At 36.0% G+C, this 25,802-nt stretch overlaps 1 protein-coding gene across 1 annotated transcript in view; it reads left to right on the top strand.

The window, feature by feature from the left end:
- The window catches only part of LOC136028707 (muscle-specific protein 300 kDa-like), a gene marked incomplete in the record, with an annotated part of 463,479 nt that overhangs the window by 391,228 nt on the left and 46,449 nt on the right, over positions 1 to 25,802 (top strand). The window contains 3 exon segments of the mRNA XM_065706609.1: positions 16,021 to 16,341; positions 20,483 to 20,700; positions 23,818 to 25,093. Of these exon segments, the coding sequence (XP_065562681.1) occupies positions 16,021 to 16,341; positions 20,483 to 20,700; positions 23,818 to 25,093 (1,815 nt within the window).

The following is a 25,802-nucleotide window of genomic DNA, read 5'->3' on the forward strand; positions in this document are numbered from 1 at the left end:
GGTGATTAGATTGTAGCGCGAGGTGAAGACAGGTTTACCATATTGCTACTAGGGTTCCCTTTCGTTACTATTTAAATAAAATTGGACCTGAGAATGATAAAACTAGACTTGAAAGAAATTGTAAAATCTTTGTATTTATATTATTGAAGCGTGATCTGGAGGGTTTTTATTGGCGAGGGAGCAATCGGAGCCCCTTATGTTCTTACTACTTCGAAGAAAAAATCATTTAAAATTGAAGGGGAGAAATGCAGGGAAATGTTGATACAAAAAAAGTGAAATTTGCTCAGATTATTTAAATTTGAAGACTCCATAGATGTTTCAGGGTCATCGCTAAGATGACCCGCTGTTATCACATGCTTTATGAAGGGCTGTGTTACCCTTCTTACTAGGATAAAATATGATTATTGTTTAAAATAGACACGGAAATATTGACAAGAAACCATGTATTGGATCAAATAGTTACAGACACTTGTATAGGTGAATTAAGGTCTGGGGGGGGGAGATAAAACGGAAGGTTCATTAAATTGTAGAAACGACACAAAATTAAAAAAACAAATTAAATTTATGTTGCTACACAGAGGATATATGAGTGGGGTAGGGGGGGGGGGCTGTGTAGGTGTTTCGTCCTTGCCATTAGGGTGGAGTATATTTATTGTTTAGAAAACTGATATAAAATGAAAATATAAAATATGCAGGAGCTGATTAGGGTGGTGTTGGAGTCTCCATTTCTGTGTTTGGGCTCTTGGGTAGATTATCTATAATTAATAATTAAAAATTAGAGAAGCTAGTTTACGATTAAAGGGTGAAAAAGTGAAAATAGTTTTCTTAGGGTCTAGGGAGGCGTCGATGTCATTTTTTTTTTAATAGAGTGAGAAGAAGAATAAAAATTTCAAATTAGGTAAATAAAATTTTAGAAGTGAAGAGCGTGGTTAGCTTTGTCAGCCCTGTTGGTATTGTTACGAATTACCACAAAATTCATGGAAGGGTAAAATCTATGTCATATTTCTTCTCAGGATCTGCTATAGTTATTATTTGGAAAATAGAGTTAAAAGAAAAAAAGAAAATAACCTACTTTTTTAAGAGAGAATTTCTTCTTTAGTATTTAAGTCTTCATAATAACATGTGTCAGATAAAAATCGTGTCAAAAGAAAAAATATCAATTTCTCATTACTAGAAAAAAAAAACAGAGCGTGGGGATGTTTTGAAGGACTGAATGTATGATACGATTCAAGGTAAAGAAAAATCAAATGACATTAAAATATAGGTGCTTTTGTCTTAAAAAATCTCAGTTTTCCAAAAATTTTGTTCGGCGTTTGGGATTAATTATCCCTGATTTTTATAAAAGAATCAAGCGAAAGAAAAGGGAAAAATTTAAAGTCTTAGAACTCTGAAATTCAGAAATCAATAGAACCAAAAGAAAAATAAGAAAATATATTTTTTTTGAGGGAGGGGGGAGATATCATAAAGAAAATGTTTATCATGAAGTGCACACAATCTTACGTTTCAGGAAGGGATAGCTGCCAAATCCTCGACGATTTTTCCAAAAACTAAAACTTATTTTTTCCAGCATTTGTAATTTTCCCAATTACATAAAATGCCATGGTAATATCCTCCCATCAGCTCATGTGAAATATATTTAAATAAAAATCTGCTCAAAAGAAAGAAAAATTCAAATTACATAAAAAAATTGGACTAGGGGATTTCTTTAGAGAGATTATACAGCAAATGACTAAGGCTGTATCCAGGGGGGCTAGGGGGTTTGACCTCCCCCCTAAATTTTTGTTATATTCGTAAAAACATAATATAAACGTGTTTAAACAAATTTCAGATGCGTTTTCTGAAGTTTATATTGTACCCCTCTCCCCCCCCCCCCCGATTGCCAAAACTAAAACCCTGGATGCGCCCTTGCATATGATTTCAGCTGAAGAAATATAAAAACACATTAAAGTAAAAACATTTTTTCCTTAATAAGCGTAATTTTCTAAGCTTTCTTTCCAGTGTTTGGGAATAATTATTATTTAAAGGAATCTGCAAAATAAAGTCTTAGGAGTGAAACTTGAAAATGAAAACAGAGTTAAAAGAAAAAAGAAAATTTGTCTTTTGGTGGAGGAGTAGGGTGGGGTCATAAAAACCAATTTTAATATGAAGTCCTAAATATTTATGTCGTGTAAAAAGAGTATTTCAGGGAGGGGGGAATAGCCGTCAAGCCCGCAAGACTTTCCAAAAACTAAAACTTATTTTTTCTAGCACGCGTAATTTTCCCGATTAGGAAGCAACGGTCTAGCGTTGCCTATAGTAAAGAGCCATAAGGCTTCTATGTTTTAGTATTTATTTATTATTATTTTTCCCAGGTATGCTTCAAATGTAAGAGGTAGGCGTGTAAGCTTTGGAGGGGGCTAATTCGATTAGAACTTGAAACTTCTAGTGTCCTTTTAATTGTCAAAAGTGATAGAATGGCAACTAGCCCCTCTCCACCACACCCTCTTTTCCTCAAATGTATACCCGATCAAAATTTTGAGATAAGCATTTTTCAAAATAGCGAAAAGGTTAAATAAATTTTCCTCCAGCTTGACAAAACTTCCATATTCCGGGGACAAGAGCTGTAAGCTATGCAAGTTGCCCGTCGTTAACGCATAAGGTTTTTCAAATACTCCTTAGGTAATAAAACTATGCTTCTGGGGTTTACAACCCACCCAGCTCCCTGAGCAAGGGCTATAAGCTATGCTAGTTGCCCATTGTTGACATATAAGGTTTTTATTGAAGGGGTATAAACTTTGAAGTGGGCTCATTCAATTGGAAATCGAAAGTTCTGGCACTCTTTTTAAGATTCAAAAGCGATTGGAGGGTAAAGGACCCCACGCCCTTTTTCTCCGAATGCATCCGATCAAAATTTCGAGGTAGTTATTTTGTTCAAAATATTCCAAAAGCCAAAAAAACTGCCCCCAAGGTTGGCACCTTTCACAGTCCCTATGCAAGGACTTTCAAGTTACAAGTTAAGTTATGCAAGCTACAGTCTCTCTCATACTCGCTGAACAATTTATTGATTTTGACATACATCACGACACAAGCGGATCGTTTCGTCTTGACTTCTTCCTTAGAGATAATCCTGACTCCTTTAAAGTAGACGCTCAGGCTTTCACAAGTGACCACGTTGCCGTCATTGCACGTGGAAATCTTCGTATTCCGCCTCCAATAAGGCATGAGCGGACAATCTGGTTATATAAAAGAGGCGATTGAGACGGTTTTAGAAACACTCTTTTTTCTCAGAAGTGGAGAACCTTTCTCCTTAAATGTCCAGAGAAAGCCGTAGAGACGTATCAGCAGGCCATAGTTGACTCTGTTGAAAAACTTGTCTGCTCAAAGCGGATCCAGGTGTCCAGGAAGGACAAACCTTGGTTCAACGCCCAGTGTAAGAAGGCTATCCGAGCAAAGTAAAAGGCACACAAGCGACGGATATTTTCAAAGAGCTAAGAGAATGTTAATGATTGCATTCATTAACACTCGTAAGGATGCAGTTCTTGTGATTTGGCAGTCTTGAGTTCGGTATAAAAAGAAACTTGCCACCAAGGTTCAGTATGCTTCGGCAAAAAGTTGGTGGAGAATAGTCAAAGATGTTTTAGCGTCGTTCAAGGGGACTTCAATTCCTTCTCTACAGATTAAAAGGACTGTGGTACAAGATCCACAGGAAAAGGCCGAAGCTCTTGCTAAGGGTTTTGCAGAATTTCCAAATCTGGATGAAGAAGGTAGAGAAGTGCTAAATTTCTTTGACCAAACCTGTACTGTCCTGGATCGTATGAGTTTTTTCTGCTCTTAAGATCCTTCGGATTTTGTGGTATCTTGATGTGAACAAAGCCACAGGTCCTTACAACATACCAAATGTTGTCCACGAATCCTGCAGTGCCGAACTAGCTAGACAATTGTCATAGCTAATTCGGATATGCTTTCCCTTTGGAACCTTTCACAAACATGGAAATCCACCCATTTCATGCCTTCCCCAAAGCCAGATGACGATCCAAAAAGCGTATGCACCTATAGACCTAATAGCCTCCTCTCCTGTGTTGGCAAAGTCTATGAGAGCGTCTCCAATAAAACATTTCAATAGTTCCTGGAATGAAATGACTTTCTAGGCGATAGACAATATGGATTCCGGAGGAAACGCTCAACATTAGACTGCCTAGCGGCCCAGCATCAGGACTGGATTGAACTTTTGGCAAGGGAGTACGACATTAGGCTATTGCCATTCGACATTGCCAAAGCTTTCGACAGAGTATGACACCGTGGCCTGCTTGTTGATGTCTGTTGAGATCGTTCAATGCGGGTTGTCTTCGTCGGGTTTATTTCCAGCGAATATTCAGTGAAAGCAGGGGTTTCCCACAGCAGTGTCTTATGATCTACACTCTTCCTTATCTACATAAATGACATGGGAGAGAACCTTGCAAGCCCTCCGCATCACTTTGCCAACGATACCACGACGCAATCAGCAATTTAAAAACGCAAAGACCCAACACAATTCTCTTTTTCCCTATAGACGGATTTTTATAGAATCGAACAGTGGTATGATGCATGGATGATTAACATTAATGCATCGAAAACAAAAGATCTTCTTATTGCCCGATCACAGTTGCCGTGTGAACACCCCAGTTTGATTTTCAAAAATGAAACTGTAAAAGACAGTTGACGAGCTTTGTCTTCTGGGAACTTATTTCTCCAGTGTTCTCTCTTTGAATAGAATAGGGTTAACAGGGTGGACTATGCCTCTACACATGACACGCTCCAGCCTGTAAATGAAAGGTTTGATGTAGCGTCGATGGCTATTTTCTATTAGTACATGAATTCGCCTCCCTCAAAATAGTTCTCTCACATTGATCCCCCCTTTGTTCAACCGACAAGGCAGACGTGAAGGTACACATCTCGGTCCTATTATCTAAAGAAAGACACGCCAAGAACTGGGTTCTTGAGGAAGAACTTCATCCAGTGTTGCACTTCTATTTAGAACGATCTTCCTATGGATGTTATTCCTGCAAATCCCTCTGTTGACTCCTTCAAAAGAAGGTTGAACAGACATTTAAAATCTCGAGGTTTCAAAACGACGTAATTGCATAACGTGAATATAGGAGTTAAAAAAAAAAACGTTGCCCATTTTTAATATATAGGGTTTTTATGGAAGAGGCGGTCGTAAAAACTTTGGAGGAGGCTCATTCGATTGGAATTGAAAGTTCTAGTTCCCTTTTTAAGAATCAAGAGTTATTGGACGGTTGTCAACTCCCCCACCCATGCCCTTTCTCTCCAAATACACCTGATTAAAATTTTGATTTAGCTATTTTGTTAAAATCGTCCAAATATCAAATAACTATGCCTCCGGGGTTGACAACCCCCTCCTAGCTCAATGTGTAAGGGTTGTAAGTTATGCAAGTTGCCCGTTGTTAACATACAAGGTCTTTTATCAAGAAAAGAGGGAATGTTTGATCATGTATCTCCGAAAAATCTTTACAGAAAAAACGTTGAAACGTTAAGGAAACGTTGAGAGGGATGTCAAACACAATCAAAACACACTTTGTCCTTGCTGGTTGTGAAAAGGGAACATCAGTAATATCTAAGGAACGGCTGAAGGCATTAGGTTGAAACTTTCATGGTGTGTTGAGGGGATGTTAAAGAAATATTGAAGGCCGACCAGCTCCCTCTCCTATTTGCCTCCTCAAAAATGGTTGAAATTTTAAAACTGTCATTTTGATTAAACTAGTCAAAAGGTGCAACGGCTATACCTACGGGGATGCCGTGTTCCCCACTGTCTGGGGGCAAAGATTGTAAATTATGCAATTAGTAAGTTGTTTACATGCAAGATTTACCATTAGAAAAAGAGAAAAGTTTTAATTCTGGAATTATTTGAAAAGGCCAAGAGTATTCAGGTAAAACATAGAAGAATGTTGGGGGGTATCTTTAACTAAATCAAAAGGCACTGTGTACATCCAGTTTATCAAAAAGTGCATCTGAAATTTCTTAAGAAAGGCTGACGGTAATAAGTTGAACGGTTCAAGAAATGCTAAGGGGGATGTTTTAAAGTCGTTGGAGGGTTTCCAGCCCTCTCCCTCCGGAAACACTAGATAGAAATTTTGGAATCTAATTTTCCATCCAAAATAGTGTAAAGGTCAAATGATTATGCCTATGGGAATGGTATGACAACACAGCCTTGGAGGGGAAAACCGAAGACATTCAAAACATATTATGTGCATGCTGGTTGTCAAAAGGGTGAAGCTGCTGGGCTCCCGGTAGCGTATCAGCAATATCTGAGGAACTTCTAACGGTATTAACTTGAAACTAATACGGTACTGTAAGTTGAAACTCCAAAGTGATTGGGAGACTAAAAGCCCTACCCCCCTATCTTGCCTCTTTTTAGATGTCCCCTACCCTCAACACTGGTCAAAATATTGAAAAAGTGATTTGTTCAAGCTAGGCAAAAGGTCTTGTAACTATGCCTTCGGGGATGCAATGCCCCCCAAGTCCCTAGGGCAAGGATTTTAAATTATACAATTTACCTTTTTTTTAATTGTAGGACTTGTCGTTGGGAAAAGGACAAATGTTTGATTCTGATTGTGTTCGAAAAGATTATTAAGGCGAAACTTCAGGGAATGTTGAGGGGCATGTTTGACTAAATCAAAAGATATCATTTTTATCTAGTTTTTCAAAAAGGTGCAATTGCAATATCTAGAGCACGGCTGAAGATATTAAGCTTTCAGGCTATGTTGAGGGGGTGTTGAAAATGGGAGGGTAAACATCTCCCACGCCATGCTATTTTTAGCTGCAATGTCCTCAAAGACGTCCGATCAAAATTTTGAAATAGCTCACTTGATCAAAAGTGTCAAAAAGTCAAAAAACTATGTTTCCAGGCATGACAAAACCCCGCAGTCCCGGGGGTAAGTGTTGTAGGTTATATAAATTGTCCTTTGTTTATATATAAGGGGGCACGTTTGATCCTGAGTCTCCAAAAAGACTAAGGGCATTAAGGTAAAACCTTTAAAAAATGTTGAGGAGGATATTAAACAAATCAAAACAAGATATGTGTAGAAGGGTTGTCAAAAAAGATTGAATAGCAATGTAGGGGTATCGCGCCCGGATTATCCGTCTTAGCTTTTTCTATAATTAGCCATGACTTGATGCTCGCAACTACTTGATTTTAATTAGTTGTTGGAATTAGTTGTTAAAAGCTGGAACTTTAGAATCGTTTTGAAAAGAAAGTTAAAAGAGGAACGGAGGCCCTTTAGATACTCCTCTTTGCACTGATAGAAATACTAAAAACCCATTTTATTCAAAGTAGTCACAAGGTCTGATAGCTTTACCTCCGCAAATCCCATGCCCCCATAGCCCCTGGGAAATGGATTGTAAATTATTCAATTTATTCATTTTTAACATGCAGGATTTATCACTCTGAGAAAGTGGGAGGGTTTTATCCTGGTTACACCTTAAACACCAGTGGTATTGAGGTGCAATTTCGGGGAATGTTGAAGGGTTTGTCGAGCTAAATCAAAAGAAACTATCTGAATCCAAGTTATCAAAACGGTATATCTGCAATATCTTAGGAACAGGTAAGGGTATTAACTTGAAACTTTCAGGGTCATTACTGCTACTACTGCGGCTGCAAACGCGAAGGGCTGTATCTGCAACAGTGACTACTTCCGACTGTGATAATTTGCGACTGTGAATGCGACTGCTTGCAACTGGAGTTACATTTATTTGCGACTACATTCATAGAATTTTAAAGGATGGTAAACAAAATCAAAACGCACTATCTGCATACTGATTTTCAAAAGGGCACGTCAGCAATATCTCAGGAAAGGGCGAGGCATTAAATTGAAGCTTTCAGGGCATGTTGAACAGTGCTTGAACCTTCAGGGAATGCTAAAGGATATTTTAAGCTAAATCAAATGAAGCTATGTGCATCCAGGTTATCTACAGACTATATCTGCATTATCTTAAGAGTGGCTAAGGGCCAGAATATTTAATCAAAGATACTTTGTGCATCTCGGTTATCAGAAGGGTGTACCTGAAATATCTCAAGAACGACTAAAGACGTTTAGTTCAAACTCTCAGGGAATGTTGAGGGGTGTCAAATAAATAAAAAGCCACTAATTGAAACATTTAAATTAGAATTAAATATTTTAATTTTTACGCCAGAGAAATGAAAACTGGAGAAATACTCAGTATATTAACCGAAACCAAAAATTTGCCAATCAAAATGAACAGAAATTAATTAAACAAAAAGTTTCTGAAAAACGAGTTTTCCAAAGAAAAATATAGTGCCATAGTAAACTTAAGACCGGCAAAAATAAATTCCTATAATAATTAAAACTCAAAAGGACCGAAAATTACCATTCAAGGATAAATGGAACCCACCACGAACACAAATTAAAATAAACGACCATAGAAAACATATGAGGTATTAATATACATGAATAAATAAATATGAAAACGAGTAAAAATTAAATTGAATGTTCAAGTCAAACTTAAAACGAACAAAAGCTACTACTAAAAACCGGAGTTGGGCTACCGCCCTTTACCCTCTTTCTAACCGTAAAAGTCTAAAGTTTGTTGCTTCATTTGTGCTTTACTGAGAATCAAATATAATAGAAATATTTTCTTTTATATTACAACATTGAAAAATAAAAATAGAAATTGCAGTAAAATAAAATTTTGAGTTTCTCAGTTTTCAAGAATTAGGGTCATTATATATTAAATAGTCAGTTAGTTTCCATTAGTTATTTCCAGTAGTCTTAATAGTTATAGTAATTTTACATTTATTTTTCATCGATGTTTTTTTCTTAAATATAGTGCTCAAGATGCATGTAGTTTTCAACGAAACGCTAATGACGCAACAATCTATAAACTTTTATGGTTGGGGAAGGGAAAACAGCTGTAGCCCAACTCCTGTTTTTAGTAAATTTTTTTCTCTATCGGTATGTTTTCCATGATCGCTTTTTTAAGTGTATGTTCATTTTGGGTTCCATTTTTTTTTTTTTTTGTTAATATTAGTTTTTGATTGCTTTGAATTTTAGTTATTATAGGAATTTGTTCCTGCTGGGCTTAAGTTTAATATGGCTCTTTAGTTCTCATTGGAAAAATTCTTTTCCGGAAATTTTTTCTTAATTATACATAAACACAACCCGGTAATGTTTCTTCTCCCACTCGAACAAACTATAATTAAATAAGGATAAATGAAAATGTGAAAATCCACGCTAGTAAAAAGATGATGAGATGGACACTGGAAGTGGATAGCAATATATCATACTGAATATAGAAAATCATGGTCGACAAGATGGAATTTTTAGTTTCGTGAAAACCGTTTGAGCTTGATTTAGAATCAAGATATTAAGTCTTTTTAAAAAGAAAATCCCATTTTTAGGCCGCCTACCAGAACAACTACTTAGGTGTTTCTCTTTTATCCCTTTTAAATACTGACTTTTTTTTATTTTCATCACATACAAAACCAAAATACATCTTTCACAAAATGCTGCCGTACCAAGAAAAACTTTACAGTTTTGTAGAAGTAAGGCAATAACAAGTAAAAATATACATTCCATTAAAAATCACAACATAACTATAATTAAATATTTAAATTCTTCATAATTAAACTTCAAATCAATCTCTCCTATTTAAAAAAAATTAATTACCTTCCAACAAATGATCTTTTATTTTTTCTTAAATGAAAGCAGGTGTCCAGCTATCCTAATACTCACTGGCAACTTATTCCAAATAAGCGGGCCCATATAACAAACACTATAACAAGCACTATATAACAAACAAGCACTAGTTTCATGGACCTCTTTAACATATTTACCAATAATCATAATCGCTTTATTCTGAAGAACCTGCTCTCGCTTATGATTTGTAAATTTTTTTTTTCATTTATCAAATTTTCAAAATTATCTATTTGTCCCAATGCCATTAATTTAGCGTGGAAGTGACGTCTTAGAAGCAACTTTTGAATAAAACTCAAAATAATGATCTATTTTTCATGTTCCATGATACCAAAAAACTAGAACCAACAGACTGATGAATTCTAAGATTTAGCTCTGATATACTTCAGACTTTTAAGACTTAAAGGGCATTTTCGAACCATGCCAAGAATTAAAATAAATCTCGCGACTGACGTATGACAAATCCTTTGCGTAATGTTTTGACTCTATGATTTGTCACAGTCCGACCCCCCCGCTGAGCGGAACTGTCGCTAAGAAGAACTCCGTTGTTAGTTAGTGCTGATTTACTTGTGGGAAGTTATGATTTATTGACAAACTTAAAGGCTATTGTAAATACTTTGTCAAGTTTTGACGCTATGTAGTTGAAATTTCAAAGTTATTCGCCACGTGCCTGAAGTATTGGAAAAGTCTTAATGATGTTTTATTAATGCGACTACTTGACTGTAAAAGCCGTATGTTTTATTTAGCTGAGAAACAACACTAGTGCTTGCGGTGCTTTTTTATTGTTATCAGTGTTCTATTACTTGAGATAAGTTTGAGATGCAAATTCAGAGTTTTTTTTTCCGATGTGGGTGTCATGGAACGATGATGAAAATTTTTCATGAAGTTTGTAAGATTTGCAGATATTTTCCCGAAGAATTCCCCTTTTCAGATACCTAAATAGTGTAAAGAAAAACAAACAAACCTGTCTCAGTTCCACGAGTAAACTTCTTAAGAATCATGTAAGGCCACGCCCGTATAGAACATGAAACTATCTTTTCAAAAACTTCAAATCAGTTCTCTTTTAGATTTCCATTAAATAATTCTAGACAAGCGCGTCTAGAAATTTTTTTTTCTTTAATCTGGATTTTTTATTTTACTTGAGCTTTCTGAGTTGTGGGTGTGCGTTTAACTGAACCCTCGTTATCCTGTTCAGCTCAACTATTTAACTGAACCCTCGTTATCGTGTTCAGCTCAACCTATTTGACTGAACTCTCATTTAACTGAACCCCTGTTAAACTCAACCCGCGTCCGACTCAACTTGCTCAACCCCAATGCAACTCAACCTTGCTCAGCTCCACCCTCATTCACTTCAACCGCTGTGCACTTCAACCTTCACTTAACTCATCCCAATTTAAAGTCTACTATGTTTAACTAAACTCCCATGCAATTCAACCCCTGTGTAACTCAGTACCATTCAACTAAATCACCTACAATTCGGCCATCATTTAACCAAACCCTAATGCTTAACCTCTGTTCAACCAAACCCTATTTGACTCAATCCCTTTGCTGCAACCATGAAGCTGGAGCCTGTTCGGACCCTGAATATTAATTTTGTTTCTAATTTCAAACATCTGAAACAGAAGGATGAATTGTTTGTTTTTTTTTAGAGGGGAAGGAGGACTAATTTTGCACTAAAGCAGCATAAAAAATTTACTTCAGAGTTTACCAGTAAATAAAGACAATTATGTTCCACCCAACTTTTACCACTTCTGACAAAACGGGCTGAATTACATATTCTAGGTATATTGTAGATCTAAGGACGGTTGAGCTGAATGGGGTTGAGTCAAAAAACGATGGGTTAAGTGGAATATGGGTTTTATGAGGATTGAGTTAAAGGAGGACTGAATTGCATGGGGTTTAAGTTGAAGGGGCGTTGAGTTGATCAAGGGCTGAGTCGAATTTCTTTGAGTTAAATGAGGATTGTTTTAAACGTGGTTAAATTTAATGACGGTTAAATTGTATAGGGGCTTAGTTGAACGTGATTGAGTTGCACGGGGCTAAGTTAAATGAGAGTTGAATTGTACGGAAGATAAAATGAAGGGTGAGGTTGAGTTGAATGGAGGTTAAGGAGGTTGAATTAAACGGGGGTTGGAGCTCCATTGGGGTTTAGAAGAATTATTGGGGGTTAAATTTGTGTATTATAACAAACTAATCCCTTGGTCTATAGTCTATATATATTTTTTTTTATTTATAGATTGGACTAGAGTTAGTTGATGCACAATGGGATCTAAGGACACACTAAAAAATAAACAAAACGTCGAAAAGATAGCTTGAGAAAATGTGCCACTTCCATGAAAGACGAAATTCTTGTTCTTATGCTAAATACACGGAAACTTAATTGCACAGTGGCGATATCTTCCAAGAAGATTTAGCTTTCCCCTTTTGTTACTGTCTTGAAATCAAGATGCAGTCTACACAGGCTTATGTGGTTTTACAAGTAAAAAACAACTTAACCCTTTAAATGCAAGGTTTTTATTTTATTTTTTGGCAACAGCGCTCGTGTGGCAAAAATTGAAATTGCAATGCACATGTGCACATCTTTTCTGTCCTCCCGTTTCTATAGAAATTCTTATAGTATCAATTGAAAATTCGGGTTTAAATCTGAATTTAACGGCTTTTTTGCTAGTTGATAAAGTTTAGGTAAATTCTTCAAAGTTTTATAAGTATATGCCTGTAGTGGTTGGAAATCCTGCAGGAAACATACAAACAAATAAAAGGAGTCCCACTATAGATTATTCCTTATTTCATGATATTTTCAAATAGTATGGCTGCTTTTGCTGACAATGGACGCCTTCACCTGATGGTCCCAGGTATATATATATAAGCTTTCTGCAAACCATGTAATTCTTACTATTGAATTACTGAAAAAGCACACCCTCTCCTGATGGTCCCAGATATTGGCCTAGGTATATATAATAACTTACCGCAAAAAATGCAATCCTTATCTTTGAATATGCAAAATATTGGGTCAATGTTGGTATTACCTGAACAATTGTTTTGGGTCATGAAACTATTGTCAATAGATGCATTTTGACTTTTTGAACATCTTTTCTCTCTTGCAAAACTACTGCAAACTCACCGTTATGGATTTATTCCAGCCCAAATATTCTTGTATTTATACATATACAATTGCAATCATTTCTGTTGTTGTTGATTGGATACTTGAAATTGCAAATCTGTAATAGTTTAGAAACAAATTTGGGCTATATATTTGCACATTAGGGGGTGAGGGTAAAGCAAAGCATATATTAAATACGTAAACTAACCATTGCTGTATTTAATATATGCTATGCTTTACCACCACCACCCCCCCTAATGTGCAAATATTTCATTTGCGGTAGTTTTGCAAGAGAGAAAAGATGTTCAAAAAGTCAAAATGCATCTATTAACAATAGTTTCATGACCCAAAAACAATTGTTCAGGTAATACCAACATTGACCAAATATTGCAAGGCTATTAATCAGATTATATGTTTCCTTCCATTGTTATCAACTTTTTAAAATTGGTTCCAATAATATTTTGTTTAAATTTTACTGTATCCTAGCTGAGCTGGACTAAATTACATTTCATCAAGTAAAGACTACAGAAACCTGTTTGAACAAATAATGTATCCTTTTAATTATCCTGTAAAATGCTTGTCTTGTACTATAAAGCATTTTCTATTGCCAGGGCAAATTTCTCTTACCTCATAATCTGATTTATTGCTATTGGAAATCTTTCACATATGTCCAATGTTAATGGTATAGGGGAATCCGAGGATTTCTTCTGGAATTGAAAAATTAGAGACAAAAATGACAATTTTTGTCATTAATTTTCTAGTAAAGGATTTCGTAGACTAGTCTCTTTTCTTTGGGGGGGGGGGTCTCTTCAATTCCCTATGTGCAAGTACTTTCTAGCAACATTTAAAGGCTGAATGTCTGAAAGGTAGGCTGTGAATTTCTATAATATTTTTTTTTGTTATTAAGGTAACTTTCCTTTTCAGCTATCACTTTTCTTTTCATCTTCATTTATGCTAAACACAACTAATTTTTGTCAAGACAAAGTATGTCTATTTGTCAGTTGTACACCCTCTAAACATTTCTGTTAGAAAAATCCAGTTCTGTAGGCTATTGTCTGGCAAGAGACAACAATAGGTTTTGTCCAATGCTACTTTTTATTGTCACCTTAAACTAACCTTAAATTGTAACTAGGAACAGTCTAAGGATTTCTCCTTGTAGAGCTTCAGAATGATGACTTGAGTTGTATACAAAGTTCTTTAGTGACCTGGTGCTGTTAAATGATCAGTGGCATCCCAATTGAGTTTACACTCTCTAGAAGACCGCTCAGCATCCAGCCTTCATTTGAAAACATCAACGGATTCAGCAGTAACTGTTTCATTTGATAGTTTGTTCCAACTATTGACACATAAAAAGAGTAACCATAAATATTGTCTCAGCTAGCTGAAACAATATATATATATTTGCCAACTAGCTGAAGAATAGTAGTATGTTTTATATCTCATTTTCTCGACTCTTTTCTCTCAGATAATCTACACAGATACAACTTTCTTTTGATTGTGGGCACATATATATTTGCCAACTAGCTGAAGAATAGTAGTATGTTTTATATCTCATTTTCTCGACGCTTTTCTCTCAGATAATCTACACAGATACAACTTTCTTTTGATTGTGGGCACTTCCCCCTATCCCAAAAAAGTGATTTCAGAGAGGGTTACCAAGTCTAAAGCACTAGAAAACAGTTTCTACAAAAAAGGAGTGTGAATGATTTGGATAAATTCAAAAGGTAATATTAGATATAGGAAAACCACAAAATTCACCTGCAGCTGGACTTTCAGTATATTCACAAATTGTCTGCCTTTTGCCATTTGAGTTGTTTACCTGGGTGTGATTTATATAGTATAGAACAAATGCATGGGCTCTCTTCTAAACTGGTCAGTTGTTGAAATAGTCAAAGATATCATGTTATTTTTTCTTGAGATGTCTAACTTTTTCTAAATAAATCAATTGACCTAGAGCAGATGATCTTTTCCTTACTGCAATGACAGGCAAGTTGTTCATTTTGACAAACTTTTCATAAGAATTTCATACCCTTATGAGGCTCCTGATGCCCTGGCATCCCTCCATATGTTTTCCCTTATAGGAAAGCAGTACAGTATTTAAGCCACTTAAAACATTTTCTAGATTGTGCTTTTTGGCCATTTGTCTGGTGCCAAAAGAAAAGGAGGTTGTCTCCGAGTAGGGTGGGAAGAGGACATAAAGAAATATCTAGAGCAACCTGAAACTTCATGGGAGGGGGAAAAGAGATAAGCTTTGGATGATTGGGGTGAAGGAGAAGTGTGTGCAGCTGTATGGAGCACAAGTGGCTTAGCACTACAGCAAGTAGATTATTGTTGCAGCAATATCCTAAGGTTTTTCACTAAGTTGTCCAGGTTTAGAAATCTATTTCAAATTGTGACTATAGATGTCAGCATGTCATAAACTACTAGTTTTAGGATGTGTTGTGAAAACTTAGAACTCTTTTGTATTCTCACTAATGGTCTGTGTTGTGCAGGTACTGGCTTCCTGATTTGAAACCTTCGGCAAGGATTGCAATAAGAACAGAGCGCTAGCCACTCGGCTAGGATGCCTTAAATGGAAAAAGAAAGCTGAGCTAGTAAACATTATTGTTCTGAACTTGCCTGCCTTGTCAATTTTGCACTAAATAGTTTTTTAATTAGAATATATTTTCTTATTTTGGGATCAGGTGCAGGAATATAATTTTGGTGGGATGACGCACTTTTTGTTGTGAAATATTTTGAAAGATACTAAAACTGTTGAAAGATACTAAAATTTTAAAATAATTTGATAATTACAAAAGCTGACACTTGTTAAGTGTTTCAAAGCCAAACTGCATGGTATAATAATTAATTGTAGGGACTTCATTACATTAATTAGATCATCTCATTGGAAACTGGATGTTTTTTTTCGTTTTATTCCTTTTTATCCTGACGGTTCTGATAAGATAATGAACTATTATTTTTCTGCATTTAAATCTCCATTATCTGTTGTTCATTATTATCTTAATTTACAGTCTAAATACAGTCTAATTTGTTGTATTATTTTTAGTAGCTCTTGTTTTCTCATTCTGATCTGTCCCCAGAAGCTGGTCAGCTCATTTTTGTGACTTTTCACTCCAGGAGTTTAAAATCAGTAACTTTGACTGATTCCCATCCTTAGAACTCAACTTTATATAGCTGCCCATAAGGCTATTGTCAGATTTTACTAATATTACTGACCAATCCGTATTATAGGCAATCCTTGTCCGTTGTCCAGAGGGAGAATCTTTGATATCCAAAACAGAAGATTGTGCATCACAATTAGAATCAAACCTTGATCCAGAACAAAATAAAGTTCTACGTGAGCAAACCAATGCCCTTAGAGAACGTCTTTCGAGCTCACAGTCAGGGCTTGCCACTTGGAGAGACTTTTTGAAGAGGCTGATTATCATGTACTCATCTTTGAACTTACACTTTGAGAAAATACAGCAGGCTTACCAACCAATAATAAAAGACCTTGGCGTGGAATTGCCTTCCACAATGGAAGAGCTAATCAAAACTGAAGCTGTTCTTGAGGTATGTAATACTGTCATTGTTATTTTCACTACTAATAATTACCTTGATTCAGATCCTATGTAATGTTTATCCCAAAACCAATAAGATTGGCCACTGTAAAGTTTTTCAGGGGTGCCAGAGCTATCTTAATGGGTGGTATCTTGGCTAAATATCTCACCGCGTGATGGTCATTTTCAGCAGTGAGAGAGTGAAAATAGGTTTACAGATAGTGATGTTTCTCATTTTGGTCTTTGGTTATGTTTCCCGCCCTCCCCTCCTAGGTTTCGAAAGATACCTTTTTAGGGTATTTCCATTAAATGGAAAATTAATGTTTTTTTTCGTATTTTCATTGATAAAGTTGAAAACTCTTGGAGTCTGGCCGTCAGTTGAGTGTGCAATTATAGCAGGGAAACTTTATATGTGCAAGTGAAAGATACACAATATTGTAATTGCATTGATGATCAGTAAAGTTTGTGAAAAACTCAGCTGGAACTCGAGTCCTGTTTCGTCCCATCGGACGTCATACCTAGCCCAGATAAGGGTTGTAGTCTTGCCATAGCTTGATATAGCCCTTATTTAAGCCTGAAAGACCTTTTCCTGTTTCCCAAATTGAAATACTCATTCTGGTAATATGATTACAATCCAGAAAGCCACAAGCATCTCTTTAAAGTGCATTGTGGAGCCTGACTTTTAGGGAGCCTACAAATAATAATAATCGCACTGGTGCTGTGCATCGACACTAAAGAGGACTACTTTAAAGAATTTTGGGAATCTATCAAGGTTGGATAAATAAGTTCCTGTGTCTAGATAGACTTAGTTCATTTTGATTAACATTTTGACTGTAGGTTAGTATTTTTTCTGTTTTAAATTATCATTAAAAATCTGTCTCTATGGCAAAGATAAATAAACAGCATGCAGTCTAAAATTGGTTAAAAAGAAACATGCTAGTAAAAGTCATGGAACAGAGAAGCAAGAGCACATCAGGATTTTTCATTGAAACGGCAAATATCATAGTGAGTTCGCGTTTAGTCTCTTATCAAGTCCTCCAAATGCTTGTTTTTGTTATTTTAGCCTACCTAATACAGAGGGAGACGCCCAAGATTTTTCCCAAGTTGCCGGTCCCAGATACAATTGAACAGTAGTTGCCTAATAAAGAAGTTACAAACATTTCTCGAAAATTAACCTCTGCTATCTCTAGCTAGAAATTTTTAGTTGTGCATTTAGATTTTTTAGCTATTAATTTGCTTTCAAGGGTATTTTCTTCTGTTTCACAGCTCTGATTGGCAATAGACAATGACTAAGGCTTTTAGCAGTTTTCTTGTACTAGGTTTTTGAACAACATTAGTGCGTTGACTATGATAGTTAGGCATACAGGAAATAAATCTGTTTCCCCCTTTACATGCCTTTATCTATATAAATTTAGTAGCTCCAAAAGATGGTCATCAGTGGTACCAATTCATGAAAATTTATGGGGGGGGGAGGGATTTTTTTCGATTTTTTTAATGAAGATGTCGCAAAAAAAAACATTGCGGAAAGGTACATAAAACAGGGGGTAGCGGCGACTTTGCTGCTTGGACAAAATCGTTGACTAATCTATCCAAATCCCGTTTCTTTACCTCCTTTTTTCCAACGGCCATTACCATGAGATCACTGTATCTGTCATTTTCCATCGTCGATTGCAGATAAACCTTCACACGCCCTAATGCTGAAAAGAACCGTTCATTGCTGGCAGTGGTCACAGGCAAAGTAGCAAGTAGCTTCATCAGTTTTAACACTGCAGGAAAGGCAACTGGGAGGTGAAATAAGATTTTGATAGCTCGAAGAAGATCTATTTTTTGAAATCCCTTTTTTGACAGATGCTGCTTTCCAAGAGAAACGGTCATTCCCTCAGAGCACAGAATTTTACTCGAGTCTGATTGAACTGGCTGACTGGTATTGCGTTTACGGGTTTTGAATTTTGCTAAAGTTGTTCTATTCATTGTCATTTCTCAATGTTTGGAGTATCTCATATACCCAGAAATCAGTGCAAGTGCCTTATAAACCAACAAACTTTCGGATCGAAGTTGCTCTGATAAACAGTTTACAATGACTAATATTTTTTCCATTATATGCAAAGTTGTAACAAAAGAGGCAGAGTTGATTTTGTCCAGTAGTCCTTTTGCTTCATACGCTGCATCGCCGTCGGAACTATCAGAGATTGCGCGAAGCACAGCAACAATACAATCAAATCTGGCCTTCACCTTCGAAATAGAGCTGACTGCGTAAAACCAGTGACTCTGGACGGTCCTCCCAAGCTCCAAGACTTTTTGTCCACTAATACGCTGAGATTCCACAAATAGCTTGTTTCGAGTATCGCTGCATGATATAAATACGTAAAGTCTTTGCACCACAGCAAAAAATTTCGAAAGTTCGCTGATATTTTTTAGGCAGCCAATCAAAACCAAGTTTAATCTATGGCCGTGACACTGTACAACTGCACGAGGCACCTTCTCCCTTAAACTTTGCTTGAACTCCGTTATATTCTCTACTCATAAGGGATCTGCCGTCATAACATTGGGCAATACACAGCATCAAATCTACACCAAGCTTTTCTATAGTTTCACAAATAGAGTTGGATAAGCTCTCGGCATCTAATTTCTGCATGTGATAGCAGCCGATTGGTCACTCCTACTTTTCTATTTGATATATAACTGAGTAGGATCGCTAATTGTTCTTTTCTAGAAATGTCTTTTGTCTCGTCGACAAGAATAGCAAAGTAAATAGTTGATTTTACTTCTGAAATAATGTCATGGCGCAAGGCATTTCCTATCAGTGTAACTGGGTCATTTTGGTACTGATGAATACAATAGTGACCATATTGGCGCTGTAACTTGGCCTTCACCTTTTCGTCACCTTTAAACATTTCCTCCATCAATTCAACCAAGTTGCCCGAGTTTGCAGATGTTTCTGATTCGTCATGACCTCTCAAAGCAAGACCTTTGCGGCCAAGAAAACAAATTGTTTGTAAAATGTACTTCACACGATCTCTATTTTCCTGAAACTCTTGAGATCTGGATTGAATCAAGGCATTGGCTATAGATCTCGTAGTATCAGTACTAATTATCCTAAATTCCTTCCATGCTCACAGACAATGCCTATGTCTTTTAGAACCATCACGCTGGTTTAATAGAGCAGAACTTTCTTTCCACTTGCAAAATCCTGACTCAATGAAGGCCCTTTTCCAGCAGTTTCTTCAGACCTTGGAGTCCCCATAGAAAAATGGCAGCAAGAAAAACAAAACATGGAATTCAAGTTTTTGAGTATTCAATCCATTCATAAGTCTTATAGTAATGTGCGCTGAATTTCCTTCCGTTAGAAATGGAAGCCGGATATCTCTCAAGAATAGGCTGAGCTGATTTGTCGTGACGCGTCATAAAGATATCTGCGAGAGGTTTTACTGCTACTGGAACCTGCAATGGGTTCAGGGATGTAGACCGAACTTCCTCTTGTTTCCTAAAGACTGTCACAGGTGGGGGAATCTATCTCCATTTACCTGAAACTTGGAGCGCTGACATTATTGCCAGTTTCTTCATTTTTCTTCCGCATTTTCACCGCAACAAAATCCAAACTTTGTTGCCGCTTCTTACTCATAGATTGACTACGAATTCTTCACACGAACAATAAAGAAAAATAATAAGATAGTGTAGACGCACTCTTAGAAATTTAAACACTAGATTGTCTCCTAATGGTAGAATTAGGGTGGTACAAGAGTGAGACAGACGGGACATTTTAAAATCGGGTCATTGAAAAGTAACAGTGCTATTGAATAGCTGTGAAAAAACGAAGCACAGGGACCACAAATAAAAACGACCAGTTAGCCAGTCTCGTTGGTTATAACTAAAATAGAAAATAGCTGTGAAATATAAATACGAAGGTAATTTTCGAAGTCTGGGGCGTATGCCCCCTGACCCCCCTCCCTAATTGGCGCCTCTGATGGTCATTAATTAAAATTTAAAGCTTTCCTGATATTTTTATAAAGCTTGTAAAGTGCATAGTGTTTTTTCGGGTGTGAACACTTATTTAAGATGACGTATTTTCTTTAGTCAAATATGATCAAATTAATGTCATGTTTGTTTTGAATATTTTTTGTGCATTGAAGTGATTTGCTTCTCTTGTGCTACAGGGTCATCTACAAACTTTGAAGGCAACAACAGTGGATATTTCCTCTTGTGAAACGACATCTAAAGCGATTTGTTCAGCTGCTGGACCAGTTGACTCGCGCGTTGCGTCTCAGAAGGTATGGCTATTGAGTCATCAAAGGGACGAGCTTGAAAATCAAATTTTAAATCTTCTGTATAGAATTAATGAGCGAAAGGAACTGGAGTCTCGGTTTAAGACAAGGTAATATCACTTAATTCATCTAGGGCATCTATTTGTGCTTTTATTGAAAACATCTAATGACAATTTCAGCTTTTTCTGGTCTAGCAGTATATTATTTAAGCCTTTTGTCGGCCGTTAAGGTTGTTATGAGACTGTTATTTTTGTTTTAAAGCTTAATGATATACTTTCAATTAATTTGTTGTATTTAGTTGTGCATGCTCTGGTGCTGCAAAGAATCAAGTATTAACTTGAAAATAAATTTATTATCTTGTATATTTGGCAAAGATATATTGACATGAATAAGCATTTAATATATAGTGAGTGTGAATAAACATTTAACATCTTACATCTTAGTTTTTAGATTTATCTGACTTTCCTGTTTTTTTTTTTGTTACTTTTCTGACTTTCTTGGATTATATTTCCTGTACCAACTAACTTTTGTATTTTATTTAGTGACACTTTGCTTATGAATATCTTTTCTGAGAAACAACTAGTAATTTTTTTTATTCTTAGTTGTTGGTCAAAACTTTTATTCAGCATTAGAAAATAAGTTTAACATCGACTTTTAATGCAGTTCCCGGCTTTGTTTTTAATTTTTACGCATGCAGTTGGACTACTGCCAATATCTAATTTTTCTTGGCATCGTAGTTTAGCAGGGGCGGATCGAGGGAAATATGGGGGGGGGGCTGGACTAAGGGTGACAATATGATTCGAGCGTAATAATTTGGGAGTATGTAGATAACGCTTTCGTTAGACCAGTTCGTTTGTGTGAATCTGGTTGGTGCTAATGTAAAATGACAAATAATATTTATTTGAAAGCCAATAATATTTTCCTACAGCAGTAAAATGCGTATTAACAACAGATGCGATCAGATTTTTTGATGAATAAATTACTATGGCTTCATTGAGACTTTTTGAATGAGTAGACCAGACTAATTTTTTTTTCTTCCTTAGAGTTGGATAAAAAAAAAATCGATTAATGGGATAAAATTTATTATCATTGACAAAGAATTTTTTACAACCTAGAATTTTTGACTCTTTGACAACCAGGAGGCACTTACACTCTTTATTTATTTAAATTGTAAGAGCAGAAGTAGCAATAGTAGCCGAGAAAGTTTCAAATTAAATCTCCCTGTCGTCTCCACTACCTAAATCTCCACTACCAATATCTAATCTTTTTTGGCATCGTAGTTTAGCAGGGGCGGATCGAGAGAAATATTGGGGGGGGGCACTGGACTAAGGGTGCCAATATGATTCGAGCGTAATAATAGGGGGGATGTAGATAACGCTTTCGTTAGACCAGTTCGTTTGTGTGAATCTGGTTGGTGCTAATGTAAAATGACAAATAATATTTCTTTGAAAGCCAATAATATTTTCCTACAGCAGTAAAATGCGTATTAACAACAGATGCGATCAGATTTTTTGATGAATAAATTACTATGGCTTCATTGAGACTTTTTGAATGAGTAGACCAGACTAATTTTTTTTCTTCCTTAGAGTTGGATAAAAAAAAATCGATTAATGGGATAAAATTTATTATCATTGACAAAGAATTTTTTACAACCTGGAATTTTTGACTCTTCGACAACCAGGAGACACTTACACTCTTTTATTTATTTAAATTGTAAGAGCAGAAGTAGCAATAGTAGCCGAGAAAGTTTCAGATTAAATCTCCCTGTCGTTCTCAATATATTGCTGAGGTTCTTATTGGCACCCATACTTACAGTGCCTTTTGATATGGTCATTATCTATTTATCCCCCATAACTTCGAGGTAATAATAAACAAAATATTGGTTTAATATCGGGGTAGTCAGTGGCGAAAGGGAGGGAGACAAGGCCAATAAAAAAATTTCAATTGTCTTCCAAGTTGTCTTGCAGGGACGATAGAGCTTGAGATAATTGATACCTGTGAATCAGCCAGCCTACGTCGACCTCATCAATCTGGGTAGTTTCTAACTTTGGCATTATGTTAAGATAACATAGGAGACATTCCACTAGGACTTCGTCCTAGGAAGATAGTATTCTATCCTGCATCTAACTACAGTCAGGCAGCTCAATAAGATAGGGCATGTGGATTAGCTCTCCCAAATCCCACTCGGCAAACTCAAATGTCCAAAACATTTCCCAAAACTCCCTTTATAATGTGTCTCCCCTCCCGTGACACATCCTTATCATACCCCTATCAATGACTCCCAGAAACCGTAACCTAAATCGACAGGCTCACAAGAAATAGAATAAAACAAATTTGCCAAAAAAGAAAAAAAGAAAACATATTTTGAAGACGAAGATCTAGCAAGCAAGTTTAACTATATGATTAATTTTCCATTAAAATGAGGTTTGTCTTATAATTTTATGACGAAATGATTCGTAGACTGATCGTGCGAGCGGTTTCATGTCTGAATCTTTAACAGATTAAGAGCAAAATCTTGGGTTTTGGGGACTGCTGAACCAAGGGTGCCAATGTGACTCGAGGTGGGCACCAAATTAAAAAGTTGAATTTAAAAAATATTAAAAAAAAGAAAGAAAAAAGAACGGAATGCGATTGAGGACGCCAGAAAAATCTTGGGGGAGGGACCTAAGGCCCCTCGTCCCCCCTGGATCTGCCCTTCTGTTTAGTAATACATAATTTGGTTCTATATATTTTAACATACATTGGTAGTGAATTTTAACTGCAATAATAACGAACGTAGATTTGTTGACAAAAGTAGACTATGCATCTATGGATTCACAAAATTGGAACCATGATTAACTTGGTTTTATTTGCTCTATTAATATATATCTCTTGTTTCGTCTAATAAAAATAAGAAATAAATGCATTACTTTTGAGTTGATTTTATACGATTTATAGGTGCATACTGCCCGGTCTCTGTAGGGAGGGATGGGTAAGAGGATTTTCCCATTACCATTTGAAGTATTAAAAATGGAATTTTAGACAAGGCATCCGAATTAGCCTAGAGCATTTCATCTGTACCCTATCCCTAGCTGTCTGTGTGCTGAAAACAGATGATGCATGTTGAAAATAATGTTAAAAGTAAAACAAAGAAAAATGCGAAATTAATTTGTCACATTTTATTACTTGCTTTAATGTGCAAATATTAGCAATAATAATAGTAAATAATAGTGACTTTCCATTTTCAGGTTGGATAAATTTGAATTGTGGTTGCAGTCTTTTGAAACTCGCTTGAATTCGGGTATTTACATGTTGAACCTCACAGATTTAATCCAATCGTACACCTTAACATTTTGCAGTGAACTAAACTCAAAAGAGTCTGAGTTGTCTGATCTACAGTCTCAAGCTAAGCACGTTGCTGATTTGCTAAGTATCAATGTTAGTGACTGCCCTGCAGTGAAAGATGCCAATAGGGTTTATAACCAGTACTCACAACTAAGACAACTGTGTAATTTAAGGATAAACAAGTTTAAAGAGATTGAGTCTGCTCTGCCAACTATCCAAAACCAGTACACGTCGCTACTTGTATGGCTGGATCGAATGGAATCATGTGTATTTAGTCCTTTCAAGCTTATTGACTTTTCTGATGAAGAAGTTGAAAATAGTATCTGTGAAGTTACTGCTTTGGAAAGAGATATCATTGACAAAGGTGAATCTATTGACTTATTATTAAAACTTGCAAAAACAGCTTTAAATGATAATGAGCTCGGTTTAAAAGATTTGGACGAAATCTATTCCATAGTTAAGTCAGTTGAAAAGCGATGGATTGTGCTCTGTGATCTTATAAAGTTTAGAAAAGAAAATATTCAATCTGTTAGACCACTGTGGCAGCAATATAAAGACTGTTGCATGAAATTGAACGTTTCACTTTTAGAGAATGAGCGTGTCATTGAAGAAGTAAGTGCTATTGACCTTAGTTCAGACTCTGTCCACAATATTGAGGCTGGAATGAACAAGCTAAAAGAATTAGCTCAAAATCTCCAATATAACGACCTTCTAAATCAACTACAAGATCTGTACCTGACTATTGCAAAAGAGTCAAAACTTGATCGATCTGGAAAAATATCAACCTTAAAAATGAAAGCAATAAAGGATGTTGATGGTCAAAAGTCCTCCGTCTGCAAACTTTTACGGAACGCTGAAGAATTAATACATTCAAGACGTGAACTGGATAGACATTTTGAACAAGTACTGCTGTGGCTGATCCAAGCGAAAGTTCAAATTTCTAGAGTTCAATCAATGCCTAAAGATGAAGCAAAATATACACTTCTTCAAATTCAGAATGAATGGGATGGTCTGGTGTCTGTAAGGGAAGAAGTTGATAGACAATGTCAGCTATTATTGACAAATTGCACTGGAAACGCTGCAGAATGCCTGAAGAAGCAATTGAGGAAATATGAAGATGACATTGAAGAGTTTTTAGTCAGTCTTAAGACGGTCGATTCTACGGCTGCCTCTGAGCCGGTAGGAAACTTAGCTATTTCTAGTTTCTTTCTTTATTTATAGTTCACTTCTTTTCTAATTCTATCATATTTTCTATTTTGATTGGAAACCTGCATGCTTATCCTAGAAATGAAGGTAACTTAAAAATTTTGGTTAGTTTAACTTGAGTTTAGATATAATTTCTTTTCTCTTCAACTGAAAATAAATAAAAAGACACAAAAAAATATATTAAGAATAATGAGTAGCAAAATCTGACGCGAGCAGAAATTTTCATGTAATAAGCCAAATTTACAACCGAATAGAAACTATCACAACAAAAGAGTTGAGCTGTCCCCCCCCCCCCCCCCCGAAGAATCAAATAATGAATTTCACCCGGCTAGTTTGTGACTATCAATTTAGTGTTAACTTTTTAACATGACCCTTATTTTGTTGACATTTATTCTTTTCATTTCATTTTATCAAAAGTATAAGAAGTTCATGAGTATGGCAAACTTTTAAACCGTTAAGTGGTAATTTATGAAACAATTTGTTTGGTCGCCAGTAAATCACAAATGATACTCTAGCGTAGTGGTTCTCAAACTTATTTAGACACTGTACCCTTTTTTACCCACAAAATATTTTAGGTACCCCTTCACAGTTACCGGTACTAAGTAAACTATAGCTAAAATATGGATAAGATTGCCAGTCCTAAAGTTAAAGGGTTGTTTGTTTGTTTTTTTTTTGTCGGCGA

This window comes from Artemia franciscana, chromosome 1, assembly GCF_032884065.1.
Source record: "Artemia franciscana chromosome 1, ASM3288406v1, whole genome shotgun sequence".
NCBI classification, from domain to species: Eukaryota; Metazoa; Arthropoda; class Branchiopoda; order Anostraca; family Artemiidae; genus Artemia; species Artemia franciscana.